This window comes from Bos javanicus, chromosome 2 (assembly GCF_032452875.1).
Source record: "Bos javanicus breed banteng chromosome 2, ARS-OSU_banteng_1.0, whole genome shotgun sequence".
Taxonomy (NCBI): Eukaryota; Metazoa; Chordata; class Mammalia; order Artiodactyla; family Bovidae; genus Bos; species Bos javanicus.
This window is the reverse complement of record NC_083869.1, coordinates 119,897,815-119,925,725: the sequence shown is the minus strand read 5'-3', so window position 1 is coordinate 119,925,725 and position 27,911 is coordinate 119,897,815. Positions and strand designations below refer to the sequence as shown.

At 41.2% G+C, this 27,911-nt stretch overlaps 1 protein-coding gene across 6 annotated transcripts in view; it reads right to left on the bottom strand.

Moving 5' to 3' along the window:
* DIS3L2 (DIS3 like 3'-5' exoribonuclease 2) overlaps nt 1-27,911 on the bottom strand; it is a 362,444-nt gene that overhangs the window by 204,326 nt on the left and 130,207 nt on the right. For all 6 annotated transcript variants that reach the window (XR_009730902.1, XM_061388346.1, XM_061388312.1 and 3 more), the window contains exons 7-8: nt 14,422-14,522; nt 12,356-12,603 (exon numbers count right to left, since the gene is read on the bottom strand). Coding sequence is in view for 5 of the 6 variants with exons in the window: in XM_061388346.1 (XP_061244330.1) it covers nt 12,356-12,603; nt 14,422-14,522 (349 nt within the window). In the remaining variant the exon portion in view is untranslated. The remainder of the gene's footprint in view (nt 1-12,355; nt 12,604-14,421; nt 14,523-27,911) is intronic.

Here is a 27,911-nt window from a genome sequence, read left to right as displayed (position 1 = left end):
ACCAGGCTCCCCCGTCCCTGGACGGGGACACTGGAGTGGGTTGCCATTTCCTAGATACCTGGAGTAACAGGCAAATTTGGCCTTGGTGTACCAAATGAAGCAGGGCAAAGGGTAACAGAGTTCTGCCAAGAGAACTCGTTGGTCATAGCAAACACCGTCTTCCAACAACACAGAGAGATGACTCTACAAATGGATATCACCAGATGGTCAATACCGAAATCAGACTGATTATATTCTTTGCAGCCGAAGAGGGAGAAGCTCTATACAGTCAGCAGAAACAAGATCAGGTGCTGACTGTGGCTCAGATCATGAATGCCTTAGTGCAAAATACAGATTTAGATTGGAGAAAGTAGAGAAAACCACCAGGAAACTCAAGTATGACCTAAATCAAACCCCTTACAATTATACAGTGCAAGTGACAAACAGAGACAAGGGATTAGATCTGATAGAGTGTCTGAAGAACTATGGATGGAGGTTCGTGACACTGTACAGGAGGGGGTGATCAAACCATTCCCAAGAAAAAGAAATGCAAAAAGGCAAAATGGTTGCCTGAGGAGGTCTTATAAAGGGCTAAGAAAAGAAGAGAAGTAAAAGGCAAGGAAGAAAAGGAAAGATATACCCATATGAATGCAGAGTTCCAAAGAATAGTATGGAGAAATAAAGTCTTCCAAAGCGAACATGGAAAGAAATAGAGGAAAATAATAGAATGGGAAAGACTAGAGATATCTTCAAGAAAATTGGAGACACCAAGGGAATATTTCATACATACACAGATGGGCACAATAAAGGACAGAAACAGTATGGACCTAACAGAAGCAGAAGATATTAAGAAGAGGTGGCAAGAATACACAGAAGAACTGTACAGAAAAGATCTTAATGACCCAAATAACCACAATGGTGTGATCATGCACCTAGAACCAGACATCCTGGAATGCGAAGTCAAGTTGGCCTTAGGAAGCATCACTATGAACAAAGCTAGCGGAGGTAACGGAATTCCAACTAAGCTATTTCTAATCCTAACATATGATGCTGTTAAAGTGCTACACTTAATATGCCAGCAAATTTGGAAAACTCAGCAGTGACCACAGGACTGGAAAAGGTCAGTTTTCATTCCAATCCCAGAAAAGGGCAATGCCAAAGAATGTTCAAACTAATGCACAATTGTACTCATTTCACATGCTAGCAAAGTAATGCTCAAAATTCTCTATGCTGGGCTTCAACAGTACATGAACCGAGAACTTCCAGATGTTCAAGCTGTATTTAGAAAAGGAGAGATCAAATTGCCAACATCTGCTGGATCATCGAAAATTGCTAGCAAGAGAATTCCAGAAAAACATCTGCTTCATTGACTATGCTAAAGCCTTTGACTATGTGGATCACAACAAACTGTGGAAAATTCTGAAAGAGATGGGAATACCAGACTACCTTACCCCCTCCTGAGAAACCTGTATGCAGGTCAAGAAGCAACAGTTAATACCAGACATGGAACAACTGACTGATTCCAAATTGGGAAAGGAGCACATCAAGGCTGTATATTGTTACCCTGCTTAACTTCTATGCAGAGTACATCATGTGAAATGCCGGTCTGGAGGAGCCACAAGCTGGAATCAAGATTGCCAGGAGAAGTATCAATAACCTCAGATATGCAGATGAGACCACCCTTATGGCAGAAAGTGAAGAGGAGCTAAAGAGCCTCTTGATGGAAGTGAAAGAGGAGAGTGAAAAAGTTGATTTAAAACTCAACATTCAAAAAACAAAGATTATGGCATCCGGTTCCATCACTTCATGGCAAATAGATGCGGAAACAATGGAAACAGTGAGAGACCTTTATTTTCTTTGGCTCCAAAATCACTGCAGATGGTGATTGCAGCCATGAAATTAAAAGACGCTTGCTCCTTAGAAGTAAAGCTATGACCAACCTAAACAGCATATTAAAAAGCAGAGACATTACTTTGCCAATAAAGGTTCATATACCCAAAGCTATGATTTTTTCCAGTAGTCATGTATGGATGTGAGAGCTGGACTATAAAGAAGGTTGAGCGCTGCTTTTGAACTGTGGTGCTGGAGAAGATTCTTGCGAGTCCCTTGGACTACAAAGAGATCAAACCCATCAATCCTAAAGGAAATCAGTTCTGAATATTCATTGGAAGGACTGATGCTGAACCTGAACCTAGAATACTTTGGCCACCTGATGCAAAGAACTGACACCTTAGAAAAGACCCTGATGCTGGGAAAGATTGAAGGCAGGAGGAAAAGGGGACGACAGAGGATGAGATGGTTGGATGGCACCCCCAACTCAATGGACATGAGTTTGAGTAAACTCCAGGAGTTGGTGATGGACAGGGAGGCCTGGTGTGCTGCAGTCCATGGGGTCACAAAGAGTTGGACACAACTGAGCAACTGAACAACAAATCCATGACATACTGACATGGTACTGCTGGTTCTAGAGCATAAAAGGGCTATACAGCTCCTTCCTTAAGCAATGTATCTCTATCTTAAAGGCACTTCCTTTATGACTTCCATGTTGAACTAGGCCCACAAAACAAAACAAGCTCATTCACCTTCACAGAATATAGCAGCAAGGCTATGGAGTCATTCCTCCCCCAGAGCAGATCTCTCTCCTCAGAACTATTACTCTCCTTTGGTTCTATTTCCTTTCTGGAACATGCCTCTTTCCAGCTGCCTAACAATGCTTTAGGTACATCTCTTATTTATTAATAGATGAGGAGAATCATCCTAGAGGGAATACACATTTCTTTGTTTCTGTATCTTACACTGAGACTCTGTTCATCTTAAGAGCCCAGTAAAAGATTGTTGAATGAATAAATAAACAAATGAATGCTCTCGAGCCTGGAAAAAATGTATTCTATTCCTTACTTGAAACTCCAAAGGAAAAGAAGAAAACTGAAGATGGTAAAATACAACCAAATAAAACCCAAAGTCGTGGACCTAAGTAAACACCTGAGTCCTTTGATAACCAGCTGCCACATTAGCAAAGTTATTAATATTAACATATCAAAGAACCAAGAACAAGAAAAAAAATGCCTGCTACTATTTCTTTCACTCAAAATTGACCTGACATTACTTACTGATGTGGAAAATATCACTTCTTTAATTATGAGTTGCCAGTTCAAGAAGACTTGAAAAAGAAATATTTTAGGGATTTGAATGAAAGAAACAAATCTGTTTACCAATGATATGATTACCTACAGAAAAAATCCAAAGGAAATTATATCCAAAGTATTAAAATTAATAAGGGGATTTAGCAATGAGGCTGGATAAAGGATTAATAAACAAAAATTAATTATAACTTTAAAAATTAATTATAACTTTATACACAAGCACCAAAAAGCTAAAAAATGCAATTTAAGTGCCTGCTTTTCAGAAGTCAACATTAACAACATGAACAGACAATTCACAAACCAAGGAAAAGGTGTTTTCCATATTATTAACTGCTAAAAGGCTACTTTCTAGGTTTTTTTTTTAACTCCAGAAAATCAAATGACAAAGAGACCAATTTAAAAAGAATGCTAACATGAGTGGGTAAAATTTTAAGAAAAGAGAATTACAAAGTCTCAAAAATATCACCCCAAGTATATTAAATAGTATATTTATAAGGGAAAATAATAAAGTTAGGAATCCTGGCAGATAACTCCTTAGTCAAGTGATCAAGGTCAACATCACCAGTATACATACTGATATCATGTACCCACTGATATGCTGCACTTCATTTTGTGGTATCCTTCTCAATAATGCTTAAGCTGAATCCAGCCATGAGAAAACATTAGACAAACACAAACTGAGAAACATTCTACAAAACTGACCAGTACTCTTCAAAATCGTCAACGGAAGACAAGGCTGAGAAATGGTCACAAATTGGAAAAACTACAGTGACATGACAACTGCAAAGTAGAATCCTACCAGATTCTCGAACAGAAAAAGGGGGTTAGTAGAAAAACTGATAAGATCTGAATAAATTCTATACTTTATGTAATAGTATTGTACGAGGGTTAATTTCTTAGTTTTGACAAATATTCTATAATAAGATGTTCACATAAGGAAAAGCTAGGTAAAGAACATAGGAACTCTCTACCATTTTTGCAATTTCTGTAAATCTAAATTATCTAAACAAAAAATTAACTGTGGAAAAAATATGAGGAAAGACACAAAGATAGTCTCTAAGAGAGGAAACATAATGACTATAAATATATGAAAAGATGCTCAATCTCATTAGTAATTTGTTGTCATTTGTTCAGTTGCTGGGTCAAGTCCTACTCTTTACTGCTAGATAAATAAATTATATTTCTGCAAATAGAAATATTATGAATTAAAATGAATGAAATATATGAATGCATCTTGGAAACATAATGTTAAAAGAAAAAAGGCAAGTCACAGAAGAATATGTGTAGCCTTGTATTTTTTATAAGGTTCAGAAACAAGCAAAACTAACACTTTTAGGGATATAAATATGAGCAAATTATAAGGAAAAGCATATGTCTGAGACAATGGTTACCTCTTGGGAAAACATTAAGGGTTAGGATAGAGAGGAATACACAAGGAGCTTCAACACTATTGTGACAGATTCCTTAATCTGGGTGGTGAGTTCAAGGGTTGGTTTAAATACCAGAACTCAAAAATCACATAAATGTTACATGTATTCTTTTAACTGTGAAACATATTTTGCAATTGATGTTAGTAAATATTTTAAAAATAATATTTTAGACAAATATATACCAAACCCTTAACAGTGATTATTTCAGGGGATGAAATTCTGGAAATTTTTCACTTTCTATAGTATATATTTTAAATAATATTAAGTATATAGCATATATGTCCTGGAAAAAATTAAAATTTTCTAAAATTTTTGCTACTGCAATAACAAATAGATGTGAGAAAGCTTTCCTAGTTAGAATAATTTAAATGATCACTACCTCAATTTTTCTCATTCACCAGAGTTCTTCCACATATACTGCTCCCATTCACAATCCATGATATGACAACTGGGTCCTACTATAAAATTAATCAGGACAGACCTGAAACATTTCTAGCTCCTTACAGTTGGGAGCTATGTGTACATGTAAACATTCTATACACATCAGCATTTTTAGGGTTCACTGTTCTGGGTAATGTGCCATTAAAACCTTACTGAGGGAGAAGACCAGCTACAGGCAGGAGAAATTAAGATAAGAAAGTCCTACAAATTGGCCCCTGGGCCTTAAAGAAAATTGGGAAGGTAACAGTCAATACTGGTGTTGCAAGCCATTCATCCTCCTTTTCCATCACAACTTCTCATCAAGTTTTAGCCTTAAAACTCGGCTACACACAGCAAGGCAGCCCTGCCCTCTTGCAGTGATTGTCACTATCATTATCACCCTCACACGCCTTCACGCATACTGGCCCATGTTGGAAACCCCATGCAAACAGATACAATGGTATCCGATCCCTGAGAACCTGCAAGTGGAAAACAATAAACATGGCCACATCTAGGGCTCAGAACTTCAGTAACAAGACACAGTGAAAACAGAGTGTGGCAAATACTTGGGCTGTATTATTTTAGGTATTATTTCCTAAAATCAAGAGAAAAGAACACATCATTTCCCCTTTTCTGGCTCAGTATTATGATGCCGCAAAAGTCAGTAAGTAAGGAATTGGGGATTTTAGAGAAAGCTCGAGCGGATCAGTGATGACAAAATGCGGAAGAGAAGTAAGGCTCAACAACGTTTGATTTTAGGGAAGGCCCAGAAGATTGACAGTAAAGAGTTTAACGTCAATGTGAAGGGAGCAAAGAGGAGGCTGAAAGCATTTAAGGGGTAAAGGAGAAGGCTGATGGTAGCTAAGCTTCTCTAGTACTTTAATATTTTCAAGAAGATTGTGGATGAAGCTGACAACCGTGGAAGAAGTGTTAATGACTGCACGTGGTGCAAGGAGGGAACAATTTGGAAGCAAAGCCTGCATCAGGACTACTCTCTTCCACTCCTTTTATTTTTGTTTGGTTTGGACCAAGATGCTCTCAGTGTTGCTTACATAGCTTTTTCCAAAGTGGGTCCTCAGAAGCCACGAGGTAGAGCCCAACAGTCACACAGAAAGAGCTCCCTCCTCAGCCTAATTTGCTTCATGTCCACCAGCCAAGACAGAGTCACTCCTCCTGAAAAGGTCTTACAAAGTCTGAGTTTGGTAATACAAGTTTTCAGAATTACATAACACAGCCTCTTCCTCAGGAGAGTCTTCAGACAACGAACATCCTCTTGAAAAGGTGAAATACTCTGCACAGGGGGAAGGACTGGATGGAGCTATTTTTTCAATTTACTAACCTTATAGGCTATGCTTCCATGAAACAAACCAATGTATCCTGTTTGTTTTTTTCTACCAACCTAGTTATTGTTTCATCTTCCTAAATACACGTTAATGTAATGTCTACCTCCTAAATTCGTATCTACCACATAAGAAATTTTGCATCTATCAAACCTGAATAGAAGAGTAAAAGTATTTGCTTCTGTCAGTCAACAAATGTATCTGATGGTCTGATTACTGAAATCTTAAGGGTACAAAGGCAAGAGTTGAAGAAGATACCAGAACAGACCCCCTTCCCCATCAACCACTTCCCTCCCCACCACACGCGTCGTCAATCAGAACTCCCCTTCTCCTTTCACCTCACCCAGTCCCTCTGTGCAGTGCAAGCTGCCGTCCATTCCCTCTTTAAATGTGTAGTACTACGACATTAAGCCTGGACAATCCCATGTTCAACACCAATTTTTTCAACCATGCGGCACATGCACTGACCTATTCATTTTCCTCTTTCTCAAGCCTCAAAGCTACCAAACTTTGCTAGTTTATAGTATTAATAAAATAAAATATGTCAGTTTGTTCTAGGTCAATTCATGCCATAGATCTTTAGTCAGTCTTCAGTGTTGCCAAGAGACACTGTTATGTTTTTCACAGTAGTTGCTGTAAAACTTTTCCATCTTCTTCAAGATTTATCTTTAAATATTCCAGAAGAAGAAACTATGACCAATCTAGGAGAAAGTGATCTTGGTACTTCCATGCTTATGACATCCTGGGAGGAAAGGCTTGGACTGTAAACTCTAGACTTTAGGAGAACAGATTTCACAAATAATACAGGCATGAATTTCACTGTAAGAGTTTCTAAAGGAAAAAATGATTTAAGAGAGTTGGGAAGCTCTTTTTTTTTAATTAAACTTTTTATTTTGTATTGGGGTGTAGCCAATTAACAAACAACGTTATGATAGTTTTGGGTGACAGTGAAAGGACTCGGCCATACACGCATATATACAAGTGTCCATCCTCCCCAAACTCCCCTCTGACACATAACACTGAGCAGAATTCCACGTGCTATACAGTAGGTCCTCGTTGGTTATCCATTTTCAGTATACCAGTGTGTACATGTCCATCCCAAACTTTCTAGTTATCCCTTTATGAGAGTTGGGAAGCTCTTAAAACTGTAAGTCTGATTATATAGTTACAAATCATTCCAGCAAGGAAGCAAATGTGGCTTTTTAAGTATCTTGGACAAGAGTTCTAGTACTAAATAGAAAAAGTACTAAGTATGTTGTGATGCATAGCAAAAAGCAGTGATGCCTAAAGCCAGTAAGAGTTCCTTAAGAACAGATTGCCTTTAGGCTTTTGATAGCATTACAGGATTAAGATTCATGGAAGTGTGGTATATGATATATATACATACACATAGGTGAATAGGGCTCAACTGAAATCTCTCATGACCATTCCAAGAACAAAATAAAAAATAACTTTTTAACAACCAGAAGTCTCTAGTACTGTAATACTCTTTGGGCTCCCCTTAAATGGGCTACCCTGGTGGTGCAGATGGTAAAGAGTCTGCCTGCAGTGTGGGAGACCTGGGTTCAATCCCTGGGTCAGGAAGATCCCCTGGAGAAGGAAATGGCAACCCACTCCAGTATTTTTGCCTGGAAAATCCCATGGATGGAGGAGCCTGGCAGGCTGCAGTCCATGAGGTCGCAAAGAGTCGGACACGACCGAGCTACTTCACTTTCTTTCTTTCTTTTTTCTTAACTGGCACTTTGGTGCTACTGGGAGTGCCAGAGAAGCCATGCTTACACTGATGGAGGCACTAAGACTGATGGCCTCCTGAAGGCCCCTTCCAAAGCTACTGAAATTATGTATTCTATTAATGTGCATATTCTACTTAACCTTTTTGTTAAAAATTCGAAACTTGGGGTTCTCCCCCTGAGTTTATATACTGATTGGATGTTGTTATCAAGTGTTGATTTTGAAGCTAAGGAACCTTGGTTCTCATCATCTTCTGTTCTAAACCACTCGTGTTTTCCAGTTTGATTTACGGTACAATATCTTGCTAGTCAACATGGCTAAAGACCCTGGGGTCACCAAATCATTTTCATCTACCTATCTGACCAGCCAGTAAACATTCACTGAGTATCCTTGTCCTAAAGAAGCTCATGGCTAAGTAAGTAACTTACACAAGCAACTGTAATACAGACAAGAGCTATAAGAGTGGTATTATTAGAAATGACAGGAGTACCCATGACAGAAGACTCAGTCAGGGAACACTCTCTGAGCAGATAACTGACGTAAGTTTAAAAGTTGAGTATTTCACTAAACACTACAGAGAGGAGAAAGCCACTGCTGAGAAAGGAAGTGCTATGTGCAGAAGTTTGGAGCTATGAACAGAGTTAACAATGAAATAGCAAGCAATGAGGCACAAGTGAAGGGAACAGCAAGAGATAAAGATGCTCTTGGTGAATCGTGATTAAATGCCATCATCATTATTTATCCAGTCACCCAATCAGAAGCCTGAGAGTTCATTCAAGATTCTGTCCTTCTCCTTCATGCCCCATTTCCAGCTGGTCACCATGTCTGATAAAATTTGCTTCTTCCTCTCCCCTGACTCTTTTCATTCCTTCTGATTCCCTCTGTATAGCTCCTTCACTTCAGGTTCTCACATCTCAATCTCAGTGTGACATCTAGCTTGCTTCCAGCCATGGCCCGTCCCACCTACTCTGGACTCCTAGTCAGAGTGACTCTTTAGCAAAGAGGCTTCCACTCTCCAAGAAACAACTCTAGATTTCCCCCTTCATCCACCTTCTCTACACTTTCAGGAAAGTATTTTATTCCTAAGGAAGAACATATAGCACTCTGCCTTGTATTATACATAGAGCTAAAAAGACAGGCCATTCAATCCATCTGCTTTGTTCACATTCCACGCCAGAGAGTTGAGTCCCATGGTCCCTGATAATCAGGTAGTGGATTGTGGGACCTTGGACCCCCGCCTCCTCTGTTTAAAATTGTTGAGCAAATAACGGTCTCAATAGACCAATAAAGATTTTCTACTCTAGAAATTCTGTGCTCTAGACTTCAGTGTGTGACCTGCAGAGGACTGGCAGTACCATTTAGGGGCCATGTATGTTATTGAGAAGTTAAATGGCTACTGTGTGGAAAAGAGCAGAATAAAAACAGCTCATGTGCAGAACGGGGTAAAGAAAAGATACCATGTGGTGGCTGGACTGGTCAGGGTGGTTTAGACAGAAGCTGTGTTTCCCTTGCTACCTTGTTAGTTCTGAGTTCCCCATGAGATGTGCTATACTTGCTGCCCTGGGCTTTAGGCAAACCACCAGTTCCTTACACCAATTGCCACTTTCACTTCAATTAGTACAAGCAGAAGTCTATTTCCTAGAAAATAATTAATCCTATGACATTTATGTAAAGTCCTTCTGCGTTAGGCTATAATTTCTCTAAAGAAACCAGGGCTTGTTTACCTTTGTATTTCTCACATCATATAGCAGTGACTTACACATACGATTAACACCTGTCTTGTGAACTGAATTTAACTATAGATGAAGTAAATGGCTTTGGACTTGGATGATCCGTGGCAACTGTACAGGTAGAGGTTCAATAATTCTCAAGGATAGAGTGTTGGGGCAGAGAACAAATTCAAAAGGAAGGCTTTTTGGTTAAACTTGGTTTTGAGGCATGATTTCTATGGAAGCAAACCACACATATTCACACCCGTAGCAAGCACTACCTCCACACTCCTGGTCAAAACCTAGCAAGGATGAGAAAGGAAACCCAGGCAGTCACAGCACAGCACGCTCTGGTTGGGAAACGGTGACCTCAGCTCCTGAAGATCAGTAACTGATAGCCAGAACAAAACGGCAAGGCGACCACCAACGTGCAACAGCTGCGGCCCACACCCCCTGTGAGACAGACGTCAGCGGAGAACTTCATCGTGGAAACTTGCCGCACTTTACTTCCGAAGATAAATTTTCTCTTTTCCACAAAGACTTTTTAACAGGTTTACTTCCATAAAAGACAATTTTTAATGTCTTTATAGTAAGAAGGTAGAGAAAAAGCACACCTTTCCATCTAAGTAGGAGAATCTTCAATTTTTTGTACGTAAAAGACAATTAACATATGGTTATTATTTTAAAATATTATTTTTCTGGATTCAGCAAATGTCCTTGCTGCTTCAAAGACTCAACTCCTTTTTTGATTACTGTTGTACTTTACCCACAAGAAAAGAGTTTTTGATGAAGTAAGTCTTCATCATTTGATGAAGTAATGGCACCTGAAGGGCCATTTGAACAATAAGAAACTCAGTCTGTGAAGATTTCCTGACTATACTCTGACTACACCCTTACAGCTCAAAAACTAAGGAAGTAGCCCAATCAAGTATACACAATGGGATATGACAGAAAGGCAGATAAAGACAAGGCTGGATTTCCTGCCTTGATGTGAAATGTTCCCTTTTCACTGCCAAGCAGAGTGTGGTGGGCACAACCACCAGGGCCAGGTGGCACAGCCATTATCGAGCCTTTTGAGCGGATGGTGAGAAACTGGCAAGCTGCTGAGAAGGGCTATTTAGGGCTCAAGGGGTTGACGTCACTTTTGGATAATGAGTTAGGCTTCAAAATGATGACACTGCAATCACATCACTTGAGAACAGAAAAGAAAGTGCAACTGCTCCTGAGTGTCTCTGAGAACATATCAATCAAATCACTGAGAAAGTGGCCCAGGATAGTGTATATTTTTCTTTATTTATTTGGCTGTGCCAGGAGATCTTAGTTGCTGTATGTGGAAATTTTAGCTGTGGCATGCCAACTTTTAGTTGTAGCATGTGGGATCTAGCTCCCTAATCAGGGAGCGAACCCGGGCCCCCTGCATTGGGAGTGTAGGGTCTTAGCCACCAGACCACCAGGGATGTCCCAGGATAGTATATTTTAAATTGCATTATTAGGACACACAGATTTGACCTGCTTTACTTCACTAACCATAAAAGGCTAAGCAGAGAATAAACTTCATCAAGGCAGCACTTGGTGGCCATCCATTGTGTTGACACTCATAACCAAGGAACATTCCCAGGAGGGTCCGTCCTGTACAACAGTAAGGCACCAAATCAGGCTGAGAGTAGCATCAAAGCAAACTCTTCTAGCTTTTATGCCTTCATTTTCATCTCCTGTGAAGCATGCCACCCATAATAAAGGGCTACAAATTTAGCTAAAACTTAATACTGCTTCTCTTTCAAAATGAACATCAATTGTAAGAAAGAAACAGGCACAGCATTTGCTCAAACAGCTGGGTCCAGCAGCTTCTTCAGATGATAATGAAGTGGCTGGTGATGATGCTCTGTGGCTACAGAATCTATACTTAAGTGAGACTGGTTTCTGAAAGCTTCCCTAAAAACATGGCACCTTTCCCTTGCTTTTGGCAGGAAGATTTAACATTTAATGCTATTAAGTGAAACCTCTGAAGTGTTAGTCGCTCAGTCGTGTCTGACTTTTGCGACCCCATAGACTGTAGCCCGCCAGGCTCCTGGATCCATGGGATTCTCCAGGCAAGAATACTGGAGTGGGTTGCCATTTCTTCCTCCAGGAAACCTCTGAAGGATCAATACCAAAAAAGCATATCATTCAAACATATCTTTACATTCTTAGTTTATAAGCCCAGGAAACTGAGGTCCCATGAATATACCTCCAATTTCACATATTTGAATGCTAGTGTATGAAAGGAGGGGTGTGACTGTTGGATGTGATGAATTCTTTGCAAATTCACAAGTACAAACAGGATTCATAACATAACAGGAAGTAAGTCGAGGCTTAGAATGTACTTACGTTTTACACCAAAAAACAGAAACAAACAAAAAGGGTGGCAATTCAAGGAACCTATAGGTGACCAGTTGAGGTGGTAGCTAAGGGCCATTTCTGAGGAACTAGGAGCAAAATATGCCTAGGGCCCATGCTTTAATGAAGAAATAGTAATTAAAATACACATAAAAACGTTTATCTAAATGCTACCTAAACCAAATTGTGTCTGATTTCAGTAGTTTTTCTCGCCAAAGGTCACCTACCCTAGGGCAAAGTTGCTGTCCTCCTTCCAGTCCATGATGCGGCAGATGAACAATGTGTTGGCATAGTCTTTGGGCCGGGTCACAAAGTCCTGCGGACAGTCCTTGAGAGGCACATATATTCTAGGCACCCGGTGGTCCGAGGGAGAAAACAAGGCGTATTTCCTAAACAGTTCACTGTTCTTATCAGCCAAGAGTTTGAGGAAGCCAGTCGCTGCACGTGAGTGCTTTTTCTCCAAGATGTAAACCACCTGAAAATACCAAGGATACATATATGGTTAGTGTTGTTTATCTACAGTAACTAGACAACAGTCGGGAGAAGGCAGAACGTTACCTGGTCACCTCGCTGGGTCCAAGAGTTTTCCTAAGACCTACTGAAGTACTACTTCTCAGTGATGCTCTGTGACTAAATGACTTTACCACAGTGTCAGTTTTGCATATGAGTGCTGTTTGCCTGGTAATTTTAGATCAAACAAAGAAACTACACACACACACACACAAAAAATAGAGAGCGCACCATTGGGGGGCAGCAGCAAATTGCAGAACACAAATTCCATCTACAGAGGTTGCTTCTACTCAGTTCTGACCAAAGTCAAAGCCATTTAAGAAGGCAGCCCAGTGTTCCCAGATGTTTTGTTTTGTCAAGAAAAGCCAGAAGCCTGATTTTTTTTTTTTTAACTCGAACCACTCCATTTTTTTTTTAAATGAAAGCTACTAACTCAAACTTTTTAAACATTGCATAGGTCAAACAAAAAACAAATTTGTGAGAATTCCCTGGTGGTCCAGTGGTTAGGACTCCACTACCACTACATTGCTGAGGACCCAGGTTCAATCCAGGGTTGGGGAACTAAGATCCTACAAGCTGCGTGGTGTGGCCAAAAAAATTAAAAAACTAAAGCTTTTTTTTTTTTTTTAAGGCACAAATTTGTGAGCCAGATCCAGCCCATGGTCTTTCCGTTTGTTATAATCTTTCACACTTATCATGTTGCCTAGTGTATGGTTAGTATTCAAAATGCTTCTTAAAATAAAGATCTAGGTAACTGAATGGGCACTTGGCTGGGTGGGGTGGGGGGCAATAATATATATGTAATATAATTTAGAAATTCCCCATGTCGGTATTCAGGAGACACTCTCCTAGCCAACTTGCTAGACTGAGCGTCAACACTGCACTCCCAGGGTACACGTACCAACGGAGAGGAGACCACGTGATCTCACACACTTCGCCCTTGGTACCACTCCTTCCACCTGGAGCTACCCCCATATCGAGGATCGGCTGGATCTGATCCCATATCTGAATATGTCACCAGCATATATCATTAAAAAATAAAGTTGAATTATGCAAAAAAAAAAAAACACAAACAAACAAATTGGTTTTGTTACTATGATAACTAAATTAAATGCTTTGGAGGAACTAGAAAATACCTTATTAAAAACTTACTTTTGAATTATATATGGTCATGACAACAATAAAAATCTAGGCGTCTACACTCATATTGCTTCACCAGTACCTAAATTCTCACACTGCTTTAAATAAACCAAACCAGAAATTATAGTGCAGTTTATGCAGAAAGATAACACAGAACCTCAATAAATACCTCCATACACCAAGAAAGGGCCTTGGCCATTCAGCCAAAGACAGGCAAGTGAATATATAGGTATATGTTTACAGTTTATATATATATGAGTGAGTGAAGTTGCTCAGTCGTGTCCAACTCTTTGCGAACCCATGGACTGTAGCCTATCAGGCTCCTCCGTCCGTGGGATTTTCCAGGCAAGAGTGCTGGAGTGGATTGCCATTTCCTTCTCCAGGGGATCTTCTGACCCAGGAATCGAACCCAGGTCTCCCGCATTGCAGGCAGATGCTTTACCGTCTGAGCCACCAGGGAAGCTCATATATATATATATATATATGTATGTATGTATGTATTTAAAAGATTCATTTTTTATGATTCCCTGCTTCCACTGACTTTTCTTATGAACTGAGCAACTTCAGTCCTAATTGAATTGTACATGAGGCCTGCAAGAGGAAGCAGCTACGAGTCAGACAAGTGAAAGAAACAGGCAAAGACCTTTGCTGATCTCTGCAGCGACTTCTCTGGTAACACTCTGGAGTCCTGTGACGTGAAGGTGTTCTCGTCTTTTATCACTGGTGCACCAGCATCCTCTTTGCCTAATTTAAAACAAGAGAACAGAAGAGGAGACGTAGATGCAGAGCTATGAGGCATACAGACTTATGGTGCTTTTAAACTCAGAGCCGCAAGGATTCTTGGATACCATTTACCCCAAACTACTCATTTTACAGAAAAGGAAACCCGGGCCCACGGTGGTTAGGTGACTTGGCTAAGGTCAATTACATCACCAACTTATATTAATGCTCACACTCAGCAGGCCACATTTTATCTGTTTAACATTATTCATATATTAGGCATCATATAAGTGGAGTTACGTTGAATTAAACTAAATCGCCTGTGTCAAAATGCCAAAAAAACTAAATGCTATACACTGTCCCTACCCGTAAGGAAGAAGAGAGACATGTTAACTTATATGCACATCTGCTGAAATAAAACAAAAGCAAAATAAATGTTAACTGTTAAAAGTACTTTGGTACCAGCCATAACAAACAAAATGGTGGAAAATAGATTATATTTATTAAATAAACAAATAAAAAAGCCAACCCTGATTTTCCTGGCTTTTCTTAGTGACATTATATAAAGAGTAAAGTACTTAAAGTCTTTTAATGTTTAATTTCCTTTCTTAAAAAACTTATAAAATGCACATTCACCCAAAAAACTGAAACCACATCTCTCCAGTAAAGAGGGAGTTAGGCTCTGGACCAGAAGTATTAAAACCACTCATGAAAAAAAAGCAGCAAATTACACACTTCTGAACATTTAATATTTTATATTTTCATGTGTTACATTAGATTTCCCCCACAAAATATTCTTATCCAACTACCCTGGAGTTTCTAGATGTTAGGGGTCACAACCAATTCATGTGGGACCCACTCCAGCTAGCTGAGAGAGACTTGTACTTATCATCATTTAGACATTATCATGGCCAAAATAAATAAGTAAATCCTTTTCAGGACTGGCCTCTTAGCAAAGGCTTAGCTGAAAGCCAACTTTACTCTGGGCGTACTCTGGAAACACTGACATGATCTGACCTATTGGGGCTTAAGAACCATCAACTGTATGCTTTTCCATCTATGCTAAAATCTACCTACCTAGTGCCCATTGAAAGCAGAATTCTTACTGTTTTCTGAAAAGAAAAACAAATGAAAACTTTCCCGTTGTCAATCACCATGTTTATCAGTAAAAGAGGGACATCATCTAAGTTCATCTTTTATTTTAGACCAAGTTCAGGATTTCAAATGCATCAGATGCTTCCAGAACAACCTCTTTTATACTCTTGGTGGTTTAGTTGCTAAGTCGTATTCAACTCTTTGCAACCCCATGGACTATAGCCCACGAGGCTCCTCCCCTCCATGGGATTTTCCAGGCAAGAATACTGAAGTGGGTTACCATTTCCTTCTCCAGGGGATCCCATCCCAGGGATTGAACCCAGGTCTTCTGCACTGCAGGCAGATTCTTTACTGATTGAGCTACCAGGGAAGATTGACACTCTTAGGGAGAAAAAAAAGACCTATACAAATTGTTGACCTATCCCATAACATATCTTGTCAATGTGTTCTGCAGAACAAGGTAAATTCAGGAAAGATTAGGAGGCTGGAATTACCACGAACAAGTATACTCTACCTAGATGTCTGATATCAAGATCTGGCAATCAAGAAAAGGTAGTGAGGGGGTTTCCAAGATAGCCCAAAGTCCTGGGCAGGCAGCTTTCTGTGATGGTCACTGATGGCTTCATCTTAAAATAACTATTGCTTCAGATTCCATTCCAACCATAAGCAACTCTTCTGTTCTAATGGTTATGCCAAGTTGCATTAAAAAAAAAAAAGAGGAAGTGGCCAATCGTGATTTTCAGAGATGACCTTTTCAGGGTCTATGTTCATAAGGATCGCTGGAGAAGACTTTTGAGAGTCCCTTGGACAGCAAAGAGGTCAAACCAGTCAATCCTAAAGGATATCAACCCTGAATATTCATTGGAAGGACCGATACTGAAGCTGAAGCTCCAATACTTTGGCCACCTGATGCAAAGAGCTGATTCACTGGAAAAGACCCTGATGCTAGGAAAGACTGAGGGCAGAAAGAGAAGGGGACAAAAGAGGATAAGATGGTTGGATGGCATCACTGACCAAGCAGACATGAGTTTGAGCAAGCTCCAGGAGATAATGAAGGACAAAAAAGACTTGCATGCTGCATTGGATATCCTGGCAGAAATAAGGCTTGTTCAGACAAAGATGCATTCTAATATTATAAGGTAAACTGAAGCCTGTAGCCTTACAGGTAAGCACCAAAAATATGTTCAATAAATGTGAAGAAACACACTGCCAGGTTAGAAAAGTGAGTCACCTTAATAAGTTTCCAACAAACCTACATCTTGGCATATCAAATAGCAAAGCTGTCAATTTAATGAGAGAACCTACTGCATTGTTTAATCACAAGACCATTTGTTTATTATACTTATTCCATGTGTATTTATTAGCATTGGGCATTGAGGATTCAGTGTGAATAAAAGAAAGATGATCCCAACTCTTAGGGAACATACAGTTTAACACTGAATTGATATTCCATAAATACACACTTGATCAATATGAAGTTATAAACTGTGATAAATGCTAAGAATGAACACTCGCAAGGAGGAACAACAGAGAACATATGATTTAGATTAAGAAGTCACAGAAAGGCCCTGTGTGCAAGTGACATTTGAGTTGAGACATGAGGAGGTATGCATAGGAGTGAGGAAGGGGACAAAAGACCCTGGGTGGGGAATGGTACTTGGGAAGGGGTGGAGGTGTGAAGTCCTAGGCACGGTCAAGGAATGGAAAGACCAATAGGCTAGAGCACGTGAGCAAGAAAAGGCGTGGCAAGAAATGGAAATGAGAGGTAGACAGGAGTCAAGTCAGATGGGGCCCTGCAGAAGTTAAGGATCCTGGGTTTAAACCTGCATACATTAGGAAGCTGGCTAAGGATTCTGTTCAAGAAAGTGACTGCCTGACTTGAGATTGGGCCAACCTAAGAGGGTGGATGTAGGGAGGCCAGTGAAGAGCTACTGCCAAGTTCAGACATGAGAGGATAGTGCTATAAGGCCGGCACTGGAGATGGAACTAAAAGGATCAATTTAAGACATGTTTTGGGGCTGAACTAATAGACTTTGGTGGCAATTAAATGAGAGTGTGAGGATTATTACATTTAAGAAATGAAGGATTACTTCAGCTTTCTGATATCTGCAGCTAGGTTGTTAGAGGAATTGCTGGCACAGGGAAGACTAGAGGAGGTGAAAATCAGGAGTTCAATCAGTATTACGGAGGAGGTTCCATTTGAGAAGCCACCAATGAGACCTTCAAGTGATGATATTGAGTAAGCAGTTCAACATGAAGTTCTGGAACTCAAGAAAAGAGATCTGGACCCTGGCTCAAAGTATAATTTATATGCCAAGAACATCAATAACCTCAGATATGCAGATGACACCACCCTTATGGCAGAAAGTGAAGAACTAAAGAGCCTCTTGATGAAAGTGAAAGTGGAGAGTGAAAAAGTTGGCTTAAAGCTCAACATTCAGAAATTAAGATCATGGCATCCAGCCCCATTACTTTAGGGCAAATAGATGGGGAAACAGTGGCAGACTTTATTTTGGGGGGCTCCAACATCACTGAAGATGGTGATACAGCCATGAAATTAAAAGACACTTACTCCTTGGAAGGAAAGTTATGACTAACCTAGACAGCATATTAAAAAGCAGAGACATTACTTTGCCAACAAAGGTCCATCTAGTCAAGGCTATAGTTTTTCCAGTAGTCATGTATGGATGTGAGAGTTGGACTATAAAGAAAGCTGAGCGCCAAATAATTGATGCTTTTGAACTGTGGTGTTGGAGAAGACTCTTCAGAGTCCCTTGGACAGCAAGGAGATCCAACCAGACCATCCTAAAGGAGATCAGTCCTGGCTGTTCATTGGAAGGACTGATGTTGAAGCTGAAATGCCAATACTTTGGCCACCTGATGCAAAGAACTGACTCATTTGAAAAGACCCTGATGCTGGAAAGATTGAAGGTGGGAGGAGAAGGGGACAACAGAGGATGAGATGGCTGGATAGCATCACCAACTCAATGGACATGAGTTTGGGTAAACTCCGGGAGTTGCTGATGGACAGGGAGGCCTGGTGTGCTGCAGTCCATGGGGTTGCAAAGAGTCAGACACGGCTGAGTGACTGAACTAAACTAAACCATATTTATACTTTACAGCACAAGCCACAGAGAAGAAATTCAAACCCAAGTCACTTCAGCTGGTAAGTTCATGAAGCTCAACCACTGACACATGCTCAAGTATGGAATAATGTACTGTCACTGTTAAGGAAGAAAGAACAATTCACTGAGGAAGTGAGTTGGGACTTGAAGGATATACAGATGTTTTGAACAAAGAAAGTTGAAAGGCATTCCAGGTAAAGGCCAGCCCTGGTACAGTGGCCCAGAGCTGTGAAAGAGCCTGACGTGGTAAAGGAAGATGAAGATTAAAGTTGTAATTTAAAGGATGGAGGCACAGCCTTTTCTCCTTTCCTTCTTCTTGCTGGCTGGAATCTGGATGTGAGAGCTGGCCCTCGGGCACTCATCTTGGTCCTAGAGGCTATAGGACAAGTGTGCATTCTACTGTGCAGAGAAGCACAGCACAGTTGAAGACTATGGAGCTATCCTACAAGACTTGACCTGTCTACCTCTGTTCTTTTCTGTGAGCTAGAAAAAAAAAAAAAAAAACCTTCTTATTTAAGTCAGTGATATTTTAGGATTTAATGTCACTCTCAGCAGAACATACTTCCTAAGACACATGGACATGAGTTTGTACAAGCTCCGGGAGTTTGTGACGGACAGGGAAACCTGGCAAGCTGCAGTCCATGGGGTTGCAAAGAGTCGAACACAACTGAGCAACTGAACTGAACTGAACCGAACACACAGGTCCTTACAGTGAAACTGATAAGTTTAGATACTATCCTACCAAGCATTATAAAGGCCAGGGACACATACATTTTATAGCTCTGAATTTGGTGGTATTCTGGAGCAGAGAAACAACAGTTAAAGAGATCTTTGAAAGCTGGGTTTACAGGCTAGGCAAGACACAATCAGAATCTAAATTAAGATAGTGGCAGTGGGAGTGAACAGAGGCAAAATTTGAGGGAGATTTCTGAGAAGGATGTTGCTAAGTGTGTTTGCATCACGATGAATGACTTAGTACCAGAAAAGGGGCTACGTTAAAAGACCTTTGACTGAATATCAGGAAGAATGCTTTGACAGAACAATAAAACTCCTTGATCAATTACCAGAATAGGGCAGAGTTGCTGGCAGTCCTCAACAAAGGAAAAGGCTGTGTGGCCCACAGTCTTCAGTTTTGCCATACTGAAGGCAGAGCTGGCCCCGTGCATTCTGTGGTCCCTTCTAGCTTAAAATGTCTAGAAACTAGCGACTACCAATATTCTTCATCTAAAAAAGAGAACTTTCTAAAAACTAGACACACTACAAGGACAGCAACTGCTCATGATGTTCACCAAGAAACACTCTGAGGAAAAATCCAGTGAAATCCTAATCTCTTTATGCTGATTATCTGAAACTTCTATTTTAAACATTCAAAAAGTAAAACACCATGGTCTGCTGGAGTTGGCATTGTCACTTACTTAAAAATCATTCTGATTTGGCCTTCTCATACATAAGCAACAGATCGACAAGGCTGATGATTCTGAACACTTGACAAATTCATCGGCTTTTCAGATGATTAGACTGTGATGATAAGTGAAAGCAATGTGAAGAAAAAAGCAAGAAATTGGGCAAAAAAGGTGTTTCAACCTTTCCAATGCAAAGAGTGACAAACTCTGACAAATCTAAGCTTTTCCATCTCTGAGTGGTCACAGAAATTTACAATTTCCACCAAGAATTCAATGAAAACTGTCATATAAATTGGTACATGAAAACAATTCCCCTCAGATCTCTCAAAATGAGCCAATGAGGATAACTTATTTTACAGGCCCCAGTGAAATGTAGGAATGACAACAGAGGTCCTCACCAGGCCAGGTAACACTCATGTTATCCCCATTTTCTGTGCTGCAAGTTTGCCAGCCCGAGCAAGTTTCTCACTCTGAAGTAAAGCTACTGAAATCACCTGGTGCCAGAGAATGTCCACAGTGTGTTCACACACATGACCTCGTTTGAGCCACAACATAACTTCACACAATAGGTAGAGCAGACATTGTTATTCCAGGTTCATCAGGGAAATGGGGGTAATGAAAGGGCAGAGCAGGCGATGACGACAGGCAGATCCTGGTGCTGTGGCAGCCTATTCTCCACTTAAGCAGGAATCAGAGCATCAGGGGAAATGCCATGAAAACCTACGTCAAGATATTGCTTAAGGACTTCCTTGGTGTTACAGTGGATAAGAATCTGCCTGCCAGTTGCAGGAGACATGGGTTCAATCCCAGGTCTGGGAAGATTCCACATGCTACGAAGCAACTAAGCCTGTGCATCATAACTACTGAGCTCACGCTCTAGAGCCCAAGAGCCACCATTACTGCAACTACTGAAGCCCAAGTGCCCTAGAGTCTGTGCTCTGCAGCAAGAGAAGCCACTGCAATGAGAAGCCCGTGCGCCTCAACAAAGAGTAGCCACTGGTTGCCACAACTAGAGAAAGCCCACGTGCAGCAACAAAGACTCAGCACAATCAAAAATAAAATGAAATAAATTAAATTAAAAAATCAAACCCCGCAGTTCCATGTTTTTTAAAAAAGACATTGCTTAAGTGGCCATGGGACTCCCTGAAATGCTCAAGGGCATACCACTCAAGGCAAGTATGGTATGCCCTTGAGTATGAAACGTTCCCTGAAGCATCAACTCAGTGAAGGTCCTGGGTACCTGTAGGGTGTCAGGCACTACAAATGACCCTGGCTCTGTCCTCAGAAAGCTCATGTGTGGGAAAGTGAAATTGAAAGTCGCTCAGTGTCCAACTCTTTGCGACCCCATGGACTTATACAGTCCATGGAATTCTCCAGGCCAGAATACTGGAGTGGGTAGCCTTTCCCTTCTCCAGGGGATCTTCCCAACCCAGGGACTGAAACCAGGTCTCCCACATTGCAGGTGGATTCTTTGCCAGCTGAGCCACAAGGGGAAGCAAAATGTAAACACTACTGAAAGTACACGTAGTTGGTGAGTACAGTAAGAAGGGGGCTAGGGAGTTTGATGGTGAAGCCCTGAGCTGAAACGGGAGGGCTAAGTAGGAGCTGGCTAGATGTATGGGCATGCAGAGCATTCCAGAAAGGGAGAAAACCAAGTGTAAAGGTACACAATCAAGACTAAAATGAGGAGAACAAAGGTTCTCTATGTCTAAACATGTTGCGGGGACCAGACTACTACAAAAGGCCTCACACTGAACCGCATGTATTTTACCTGTAGGGATGGAAAGATTTGAGAATAACGTAATCAGAACTATATCTGATGAGGAGTCAAGGGTCAGCCTATTGCTCCTTTGAAGATAATCTGTCTTTTTCTCTAACTGCTTTTGAGATTTTCCCTTTGGTTTTCTGTAACTTCATCTTGACGTATCTAAGTTTTAATTTTTTTTTAATTCTACATATAATCATTGGTCATAAATCTGAAGTTTGGTGTCTCAGTTGTTATGGGAAATTGCCATGATTACCTTTAAATTTCACCTTGGCTCATTTTCTCTCTCATCCCCTTTCCAGGTCTCTTATTTAGACCTCTCTATTCTCCATGCCTCTAACCCTCTCCCTCTGCATTTTCTATTTGTTTTCGCCATGCTTTACTCTGGATAACTTTTTCTTACTGTCTTCCAGTTTGTTAATTTTTCTCTTCATCTTTATTCAATCTTCTGTTATATTCATCCATTGAGTTCTTCTCTTTAAACTTTTAATTAATATATCTTTCCTCATCCACTGAGTCTTAAATTTCATTACTGTTATGTTTACTTCTAGAAGTTTTATTTGGCTCCTTTTTAAATTTGCTATGTCCCATTTCAGTTTCCTATTCTTTGCAGATATATTCAAGCTTATCTTTTATTTCCTTAAACAGTAGCTTTTATAGATGGTAATGATTCCAATATGTGATGACATCTATGAAGGGCTGTTTCTGTTGTCTGTGTTGCTGATGATTCTTGCCCTTGAGTATGGTTTCCTTGGGTACCTGGTTATATTTATGCGCTGGTTACTGAATAATTTGAGGCCTAGGCTGAAGAAACCTTCCTTCCGAAAGAGTTTCCACTAGATTTTGCCAGATACCCCGAGGTACAACCAACCCATAAACCAGTTCAAGACTCGATTCCTTGGTTGATCCAGTCAGCTTGAACCTGGGCTGCAATTTCACAAGAGAGCTGGTATGTTTCAGGTCTACCCTCAGCCTGATAGTGTAGTCCTTTGGGGTCCCAGTTTCTTATGAGAAATCTGGGCTTTATTTCTGTCCCCTACAGCCGCTGGGCAAATCTGCACTCTTGCATGAGTTCTCCATTACAATTTTAACATGGTAATGCCTATGAGCTCTCTAATGCTTTAGGAAGAAGATTGGGTTTGGTTTGGTCTTGGTTTTATATTTTATCCAAATATTTTTTGTTGTTTCAGTATGAGTGTACATGACTGAGTAACCATCAACCATTACTATCAACAGAAAGTCACTAAGGTTTGTATCTTAGAAATATTTTTCAGGTAACAGCGTAGAGCCTAGTGAGCAGTGACAGGAGTGAGAACAGGAGAGCGACAATGTAACCTGAGCAGGAAACGCAGCAAGGAGTGTACTGTGACAGGGCCCAGTGCTACATTAAGCAGAATCACAAGGGATGGAGAGAAGAGCCAGGTATTCTCACACTGATTCTCAGCAACCCCATGAGGGAAGCATTACTATTCTGGTTTTTAGAGCAATCAGCAGTTCACAGAGGTAAAATAACTTATCCCAGGGTTCATCCAAGGAGATGGTTAGTAGAGGTGGCATCAGAACCCAGTAAGACTCCAAGTCTAAAGTCTTCTCACCACAGTATGACAAGATCTAGAAGCAAGACAGGTGAATGTGGGTGGGTTCCAATGAGGAGATAGGAAGGTTGCCAAAAATTGTATAATTCACTGAAAGATACCTCTGGATTTAAAATTTTAGAAGGTGCCAAGTGATAAACAGCTCTCTAAATAACTTCATTGCTTCCACTCACAGAAATGACAAGAGTGGTTAAAAGCATGAGCTTTGGAGTCCCAAGACCTAAAATCAAATCTAGGTCCTGTGATCTTGAATTTGTAACTTTGAACAAGTTACTCCCTCTCTCAACTTCCTCCTTTGGAAATCAAGAACAGTACACGTAAGTTATGTTTACATGTAGTGTCCTGGCGGAAAGTACATTAACAAAAATTGTTAGGTATTACTATTAATGTTACTGTTGTCACAGTCATTATCATTAGCTCTTGGTAGTCAGTTCTGAGTAAATCCAACCCTGTTACCCTGAACACAACTGACTGGACAGGGACTGGTATGCAGGACAATGGCAACATTACAAAATGGGTCACATTTCCTCATCTGTAAAATGTAACCCATCTTACAGAGTTAGTGGGAATGGTAAATGAAATTAACGTATATACAGTGGCTAGAGCACAGCAAGCACTCAGTAACTGCTATATAATATGTATTTAAATTGCCTGCACTTTTCTGTATGCTGGGTGCATTCTGTGCAAAGGAAGGAAGGAGAAGAAATGGTGCTACATCAGTAGGCAGAGACGAGGTCAACGTCATGAAGTTTGGATTTATCCCAAAGGCAATGGAGAGCTAGGGAAGGAAGCATACAGAGGACTAACATGACACGGTTTAATCAGCTCATGGTTTAACCGGTGGCTGAATGGGGAACAGATTTAGAAGTGAAACTGGAGGCAGAAAGGCCAGGTAGCAGGTGACTTCAATAAATCGGACTAGTGGCAAAGGGAATGGAGGATTCCGAATAGAGAGGTATTTAAAAGGCAAAACTTACCAGATTATTCAGATGCTAGTGGGAAACTGGAGGCTGGGGAGATTACATGGGGTAGAGTAAGGAATGGGAATGGGCTTCCTTATGGCTCAGTAGTAAAGAATCCACCTGCCAATGCAAGAGATTCAAGAGACGTGGGTTTGATCCCTGGGTCGGGAAGATCCCCTAGAGGAGAAAATGGCAACCCACTCCAGTATTCTTGCCTGGGAAATCCCATGGACAGAGAAGCCTGGTGGGCTATATAGTCAATGGGGTCGCAAAGGAGTTGGATATGCCTCAGCGATTAAACAACAACAATAAAGAATGGGAAAAGACTGCCTCATTTCCTTGGAATAGACATTCTCAAAGTATAGTTCCCCGACCAGGAACATCAGCATCAACTGAGAAATCTTAGAAAGACATATTCTCAGACCCCCACCCCAGACCTACTGACTCAGACCCTCCAGGGATGGGGCCGAGCCACTGAACACACCTCCCAGGGGACTCTGATGGCCCCTAAAGTGAGGAACCACTGCTCTAAACGATTGTGCGCTGACCAGCTAGAGGAAGAGTCTTCAGGCAACCAGGCAGGGACCTAAGTGCAGTCAGACTTGGTGAGTCTGAGGCGATGGCTATGAGATCTGATGCTTAAGAGAGAGAGGTCTGGGCAGGAGAGAGAAAAGAGCATATTACATGTGTGAAGAAGGCTGAGTGCCAAAGAATTGATGCTTTTGAACTGTGGTGTTGGTGAAGACTCTTTACAGTCCCTTGGACTGCAAGGAGATCCAATCAGTTCATTCTGAAGGAGATCAGCCCTGGGATTTCTTTGGAAGGACTGATGCTAAAGCTGAAACTCCAGTACTTTGGCCACCTCATGAGAAGAGTTGACTCATTGGAAAAGACTCTGATGCTGGGAGGGATTGGGGGCAGGAGGAGAAGGGGACCACAGAAGATGAGATGGCTGGATGGCATCACTGACTTGATGGACGTGAGTCTGAGTGAACTCCGGGAGTTGGTGATGGACAGGGAGGCCTGGCGTGCTGCGATTCATGGGGTTGCAAAGAGTCAGACACGACTGAGCAACTGAACTGAACTGAACTGAACACGTGTACATAGGACTGATGAATAGACCAGTTCCCTTGGAAATGGTTCAGAATCAGAAGGGAAGAGAGTCCAGAGCAGAGCAGTCCTAGGAACAACAGCAGGAACAGCATTAAGAAAGCACAAGTAGAAGAGTCTGCAAGGGAAAGTAAGGCATGATCAGAAAAGGTAGGAGAACGATCAGGCAAATGTGAAGTCAGAGGAGCCAAAGAAAGCAAGCCTCTCAATAAGGAAAGTATGGTCGGTAGGGTGTACGTGGTGACAAGGTTACAGGAGGAAATGGAGTGAAGCAGAACACGGGGCGTGGGAACTGGGGGGTCGAGGGTGTGCATGCACCAGGCTCCGGAAGGCTGGCTGTGAAGGTGGGCGCGGCACAGGGTGGAAGCTGTGAGGGAGAAGGAAATCACAACACGGTTCCTTTTATGCTTTTAAGATAAGAGAAGCCTGAACACAGTTAATTGCTGATAGGAAAGAATCAGTAAGGAAGGTGTGGTTGAAGAGGGCACCATGAAGAAAGGGAGGGGACCCTGGGCAGGAAGGGATAGGATCCAGAACCAGAGGGAAGGACTAACCTCAGGCAGCAGGACAGAGAGAGTCCACCTTCCCTGCATCAAAATACATCAGGTTGGGGATGAGCCTGGACACAAGCCAGTTGCTCTGTCTGGCGCTGGAAAGTTGAGGGGGTTCCACAGGGGAAGTCGGTGGGTGACAGCTCTTGCTTTTTGAAACACAGAAGCCAATTCATCTGCTGAAAAGTGCTAGGGGAGGCAGAGGATACCTAATACGTTCAGAGCTAGGCTTCACAACCCCAGGGGGGGATTACAAACAAATGGCATCCTCAGACAGCAGCCCTGAACATGCCGGGCACTGTGCTCCATGAATTCAAAACAGTGATGGTAACTAGTTACTGAGCACCTGTGGCACACATCTGGCACTGGGTTAGGGGGCTTATATGCCCTCCCATGTAATATTCTCCAATATTCCAATGAGGTAGGCACGATTATCATGCCAATTTTAGAGATGAGGCTCTAAAAGATCATTTAGGAACTGAGGATCATGAAAATTAAATAACACACTTGCTTGTGGATACCAGCTAGGAAATGACAAGGGCAGGATTCAATCCTAAATCTCACCCTCTTCCCATGATGCCTCAGAACTTTCAAGATTTGAACAGCATTAATGGAAGTGATTAGTTGCTGCAGTCCATGGGGTCGCAAAGAGTCAAACACGATTGGGTGACTGAACAACAGTGGGAGGGAGAATGAAAAAGAAAACATGATTTTAGAGAGATGTGCCTTTATAAGATACTAGGAGAAGTTGATCAACTCCTGGGCCCATCCTGAGTTTGGGTGACTATGGGATATAAGTGTGACTGCCTCCTCCACTCAAGCTGGAGATCCAGTTCTACATCTTGGGGCAGAGGTTGGGATTATCAATCAGATGATAACACTGTCTGAAAGTAGACAGATGTGTATAGACTGGAAAAGAAGGATTTCACACAAGAGTAACAAGATGAATAAATGAATGAAAAGAATGCTAACACTCCAGCATTAAAAGGAAAAAAACAAAATTCCTTCACCAACCAGTTCCCTTCCTTGTTCTAATTCATAGACTGATGAGAGATGAAGAACGGGGGGACTCACTGTGGCAGGACTTGGTCACCCTTCTCACCAGGCTGACCATGAAGATACGCTCAGGTTCCTGAGTTGAAGCTGTGCCCTGGATACAGTGACTTTGGGGGCCCAAACTTGAATCCTTCACAAGGTCTTCTCTAATGGGGCTTTGCACCAATTCCCATTTCCAGCTGTTAACTGTATTAATTACATCATCAACATTGCTTTTCTTTGAATACGCTCTGCTCCAAATCTTTCCCTTGCTTTAGGAGAAACCACTTTTAAATTTCTCTCTACTAAAGCTTTAATTGGTTTTGAGCTTCATGGCTCCCCAAAGACCCAAAATGTAGGCACACATACTTATGTGCTCCCATCTAATTCTGCATTTTTCCCCACAGATGAATGACTCTTCCAAGTTTAAGCTGACTTCCATCTGAGTTTTTCTTAAAGACACCAAGCTTGACCTGCTACTTTTCAGTACCTGAAATAACAGTGTCTGACTAATGTTTCTTTACCTGCCTTCTAAAGATTAGCTATCCATCAAAACTTCAAAAGCTGAACAAGGTGCTGTGCTATTGTAGAGGGTAGAGACTGGCCTCAAAGCATAGGCAGCTAAAGAAAATGAGTTTCCCTGTGTTTTGAACCCGGACCCCACGTACAGCAAACATATATATATACATATATATCTCATGTTCTAAGTCACTTAAAGCACATATGACATTTCATCCTCTTGAACATTTCCAACAGGGATAATAAGATGCAG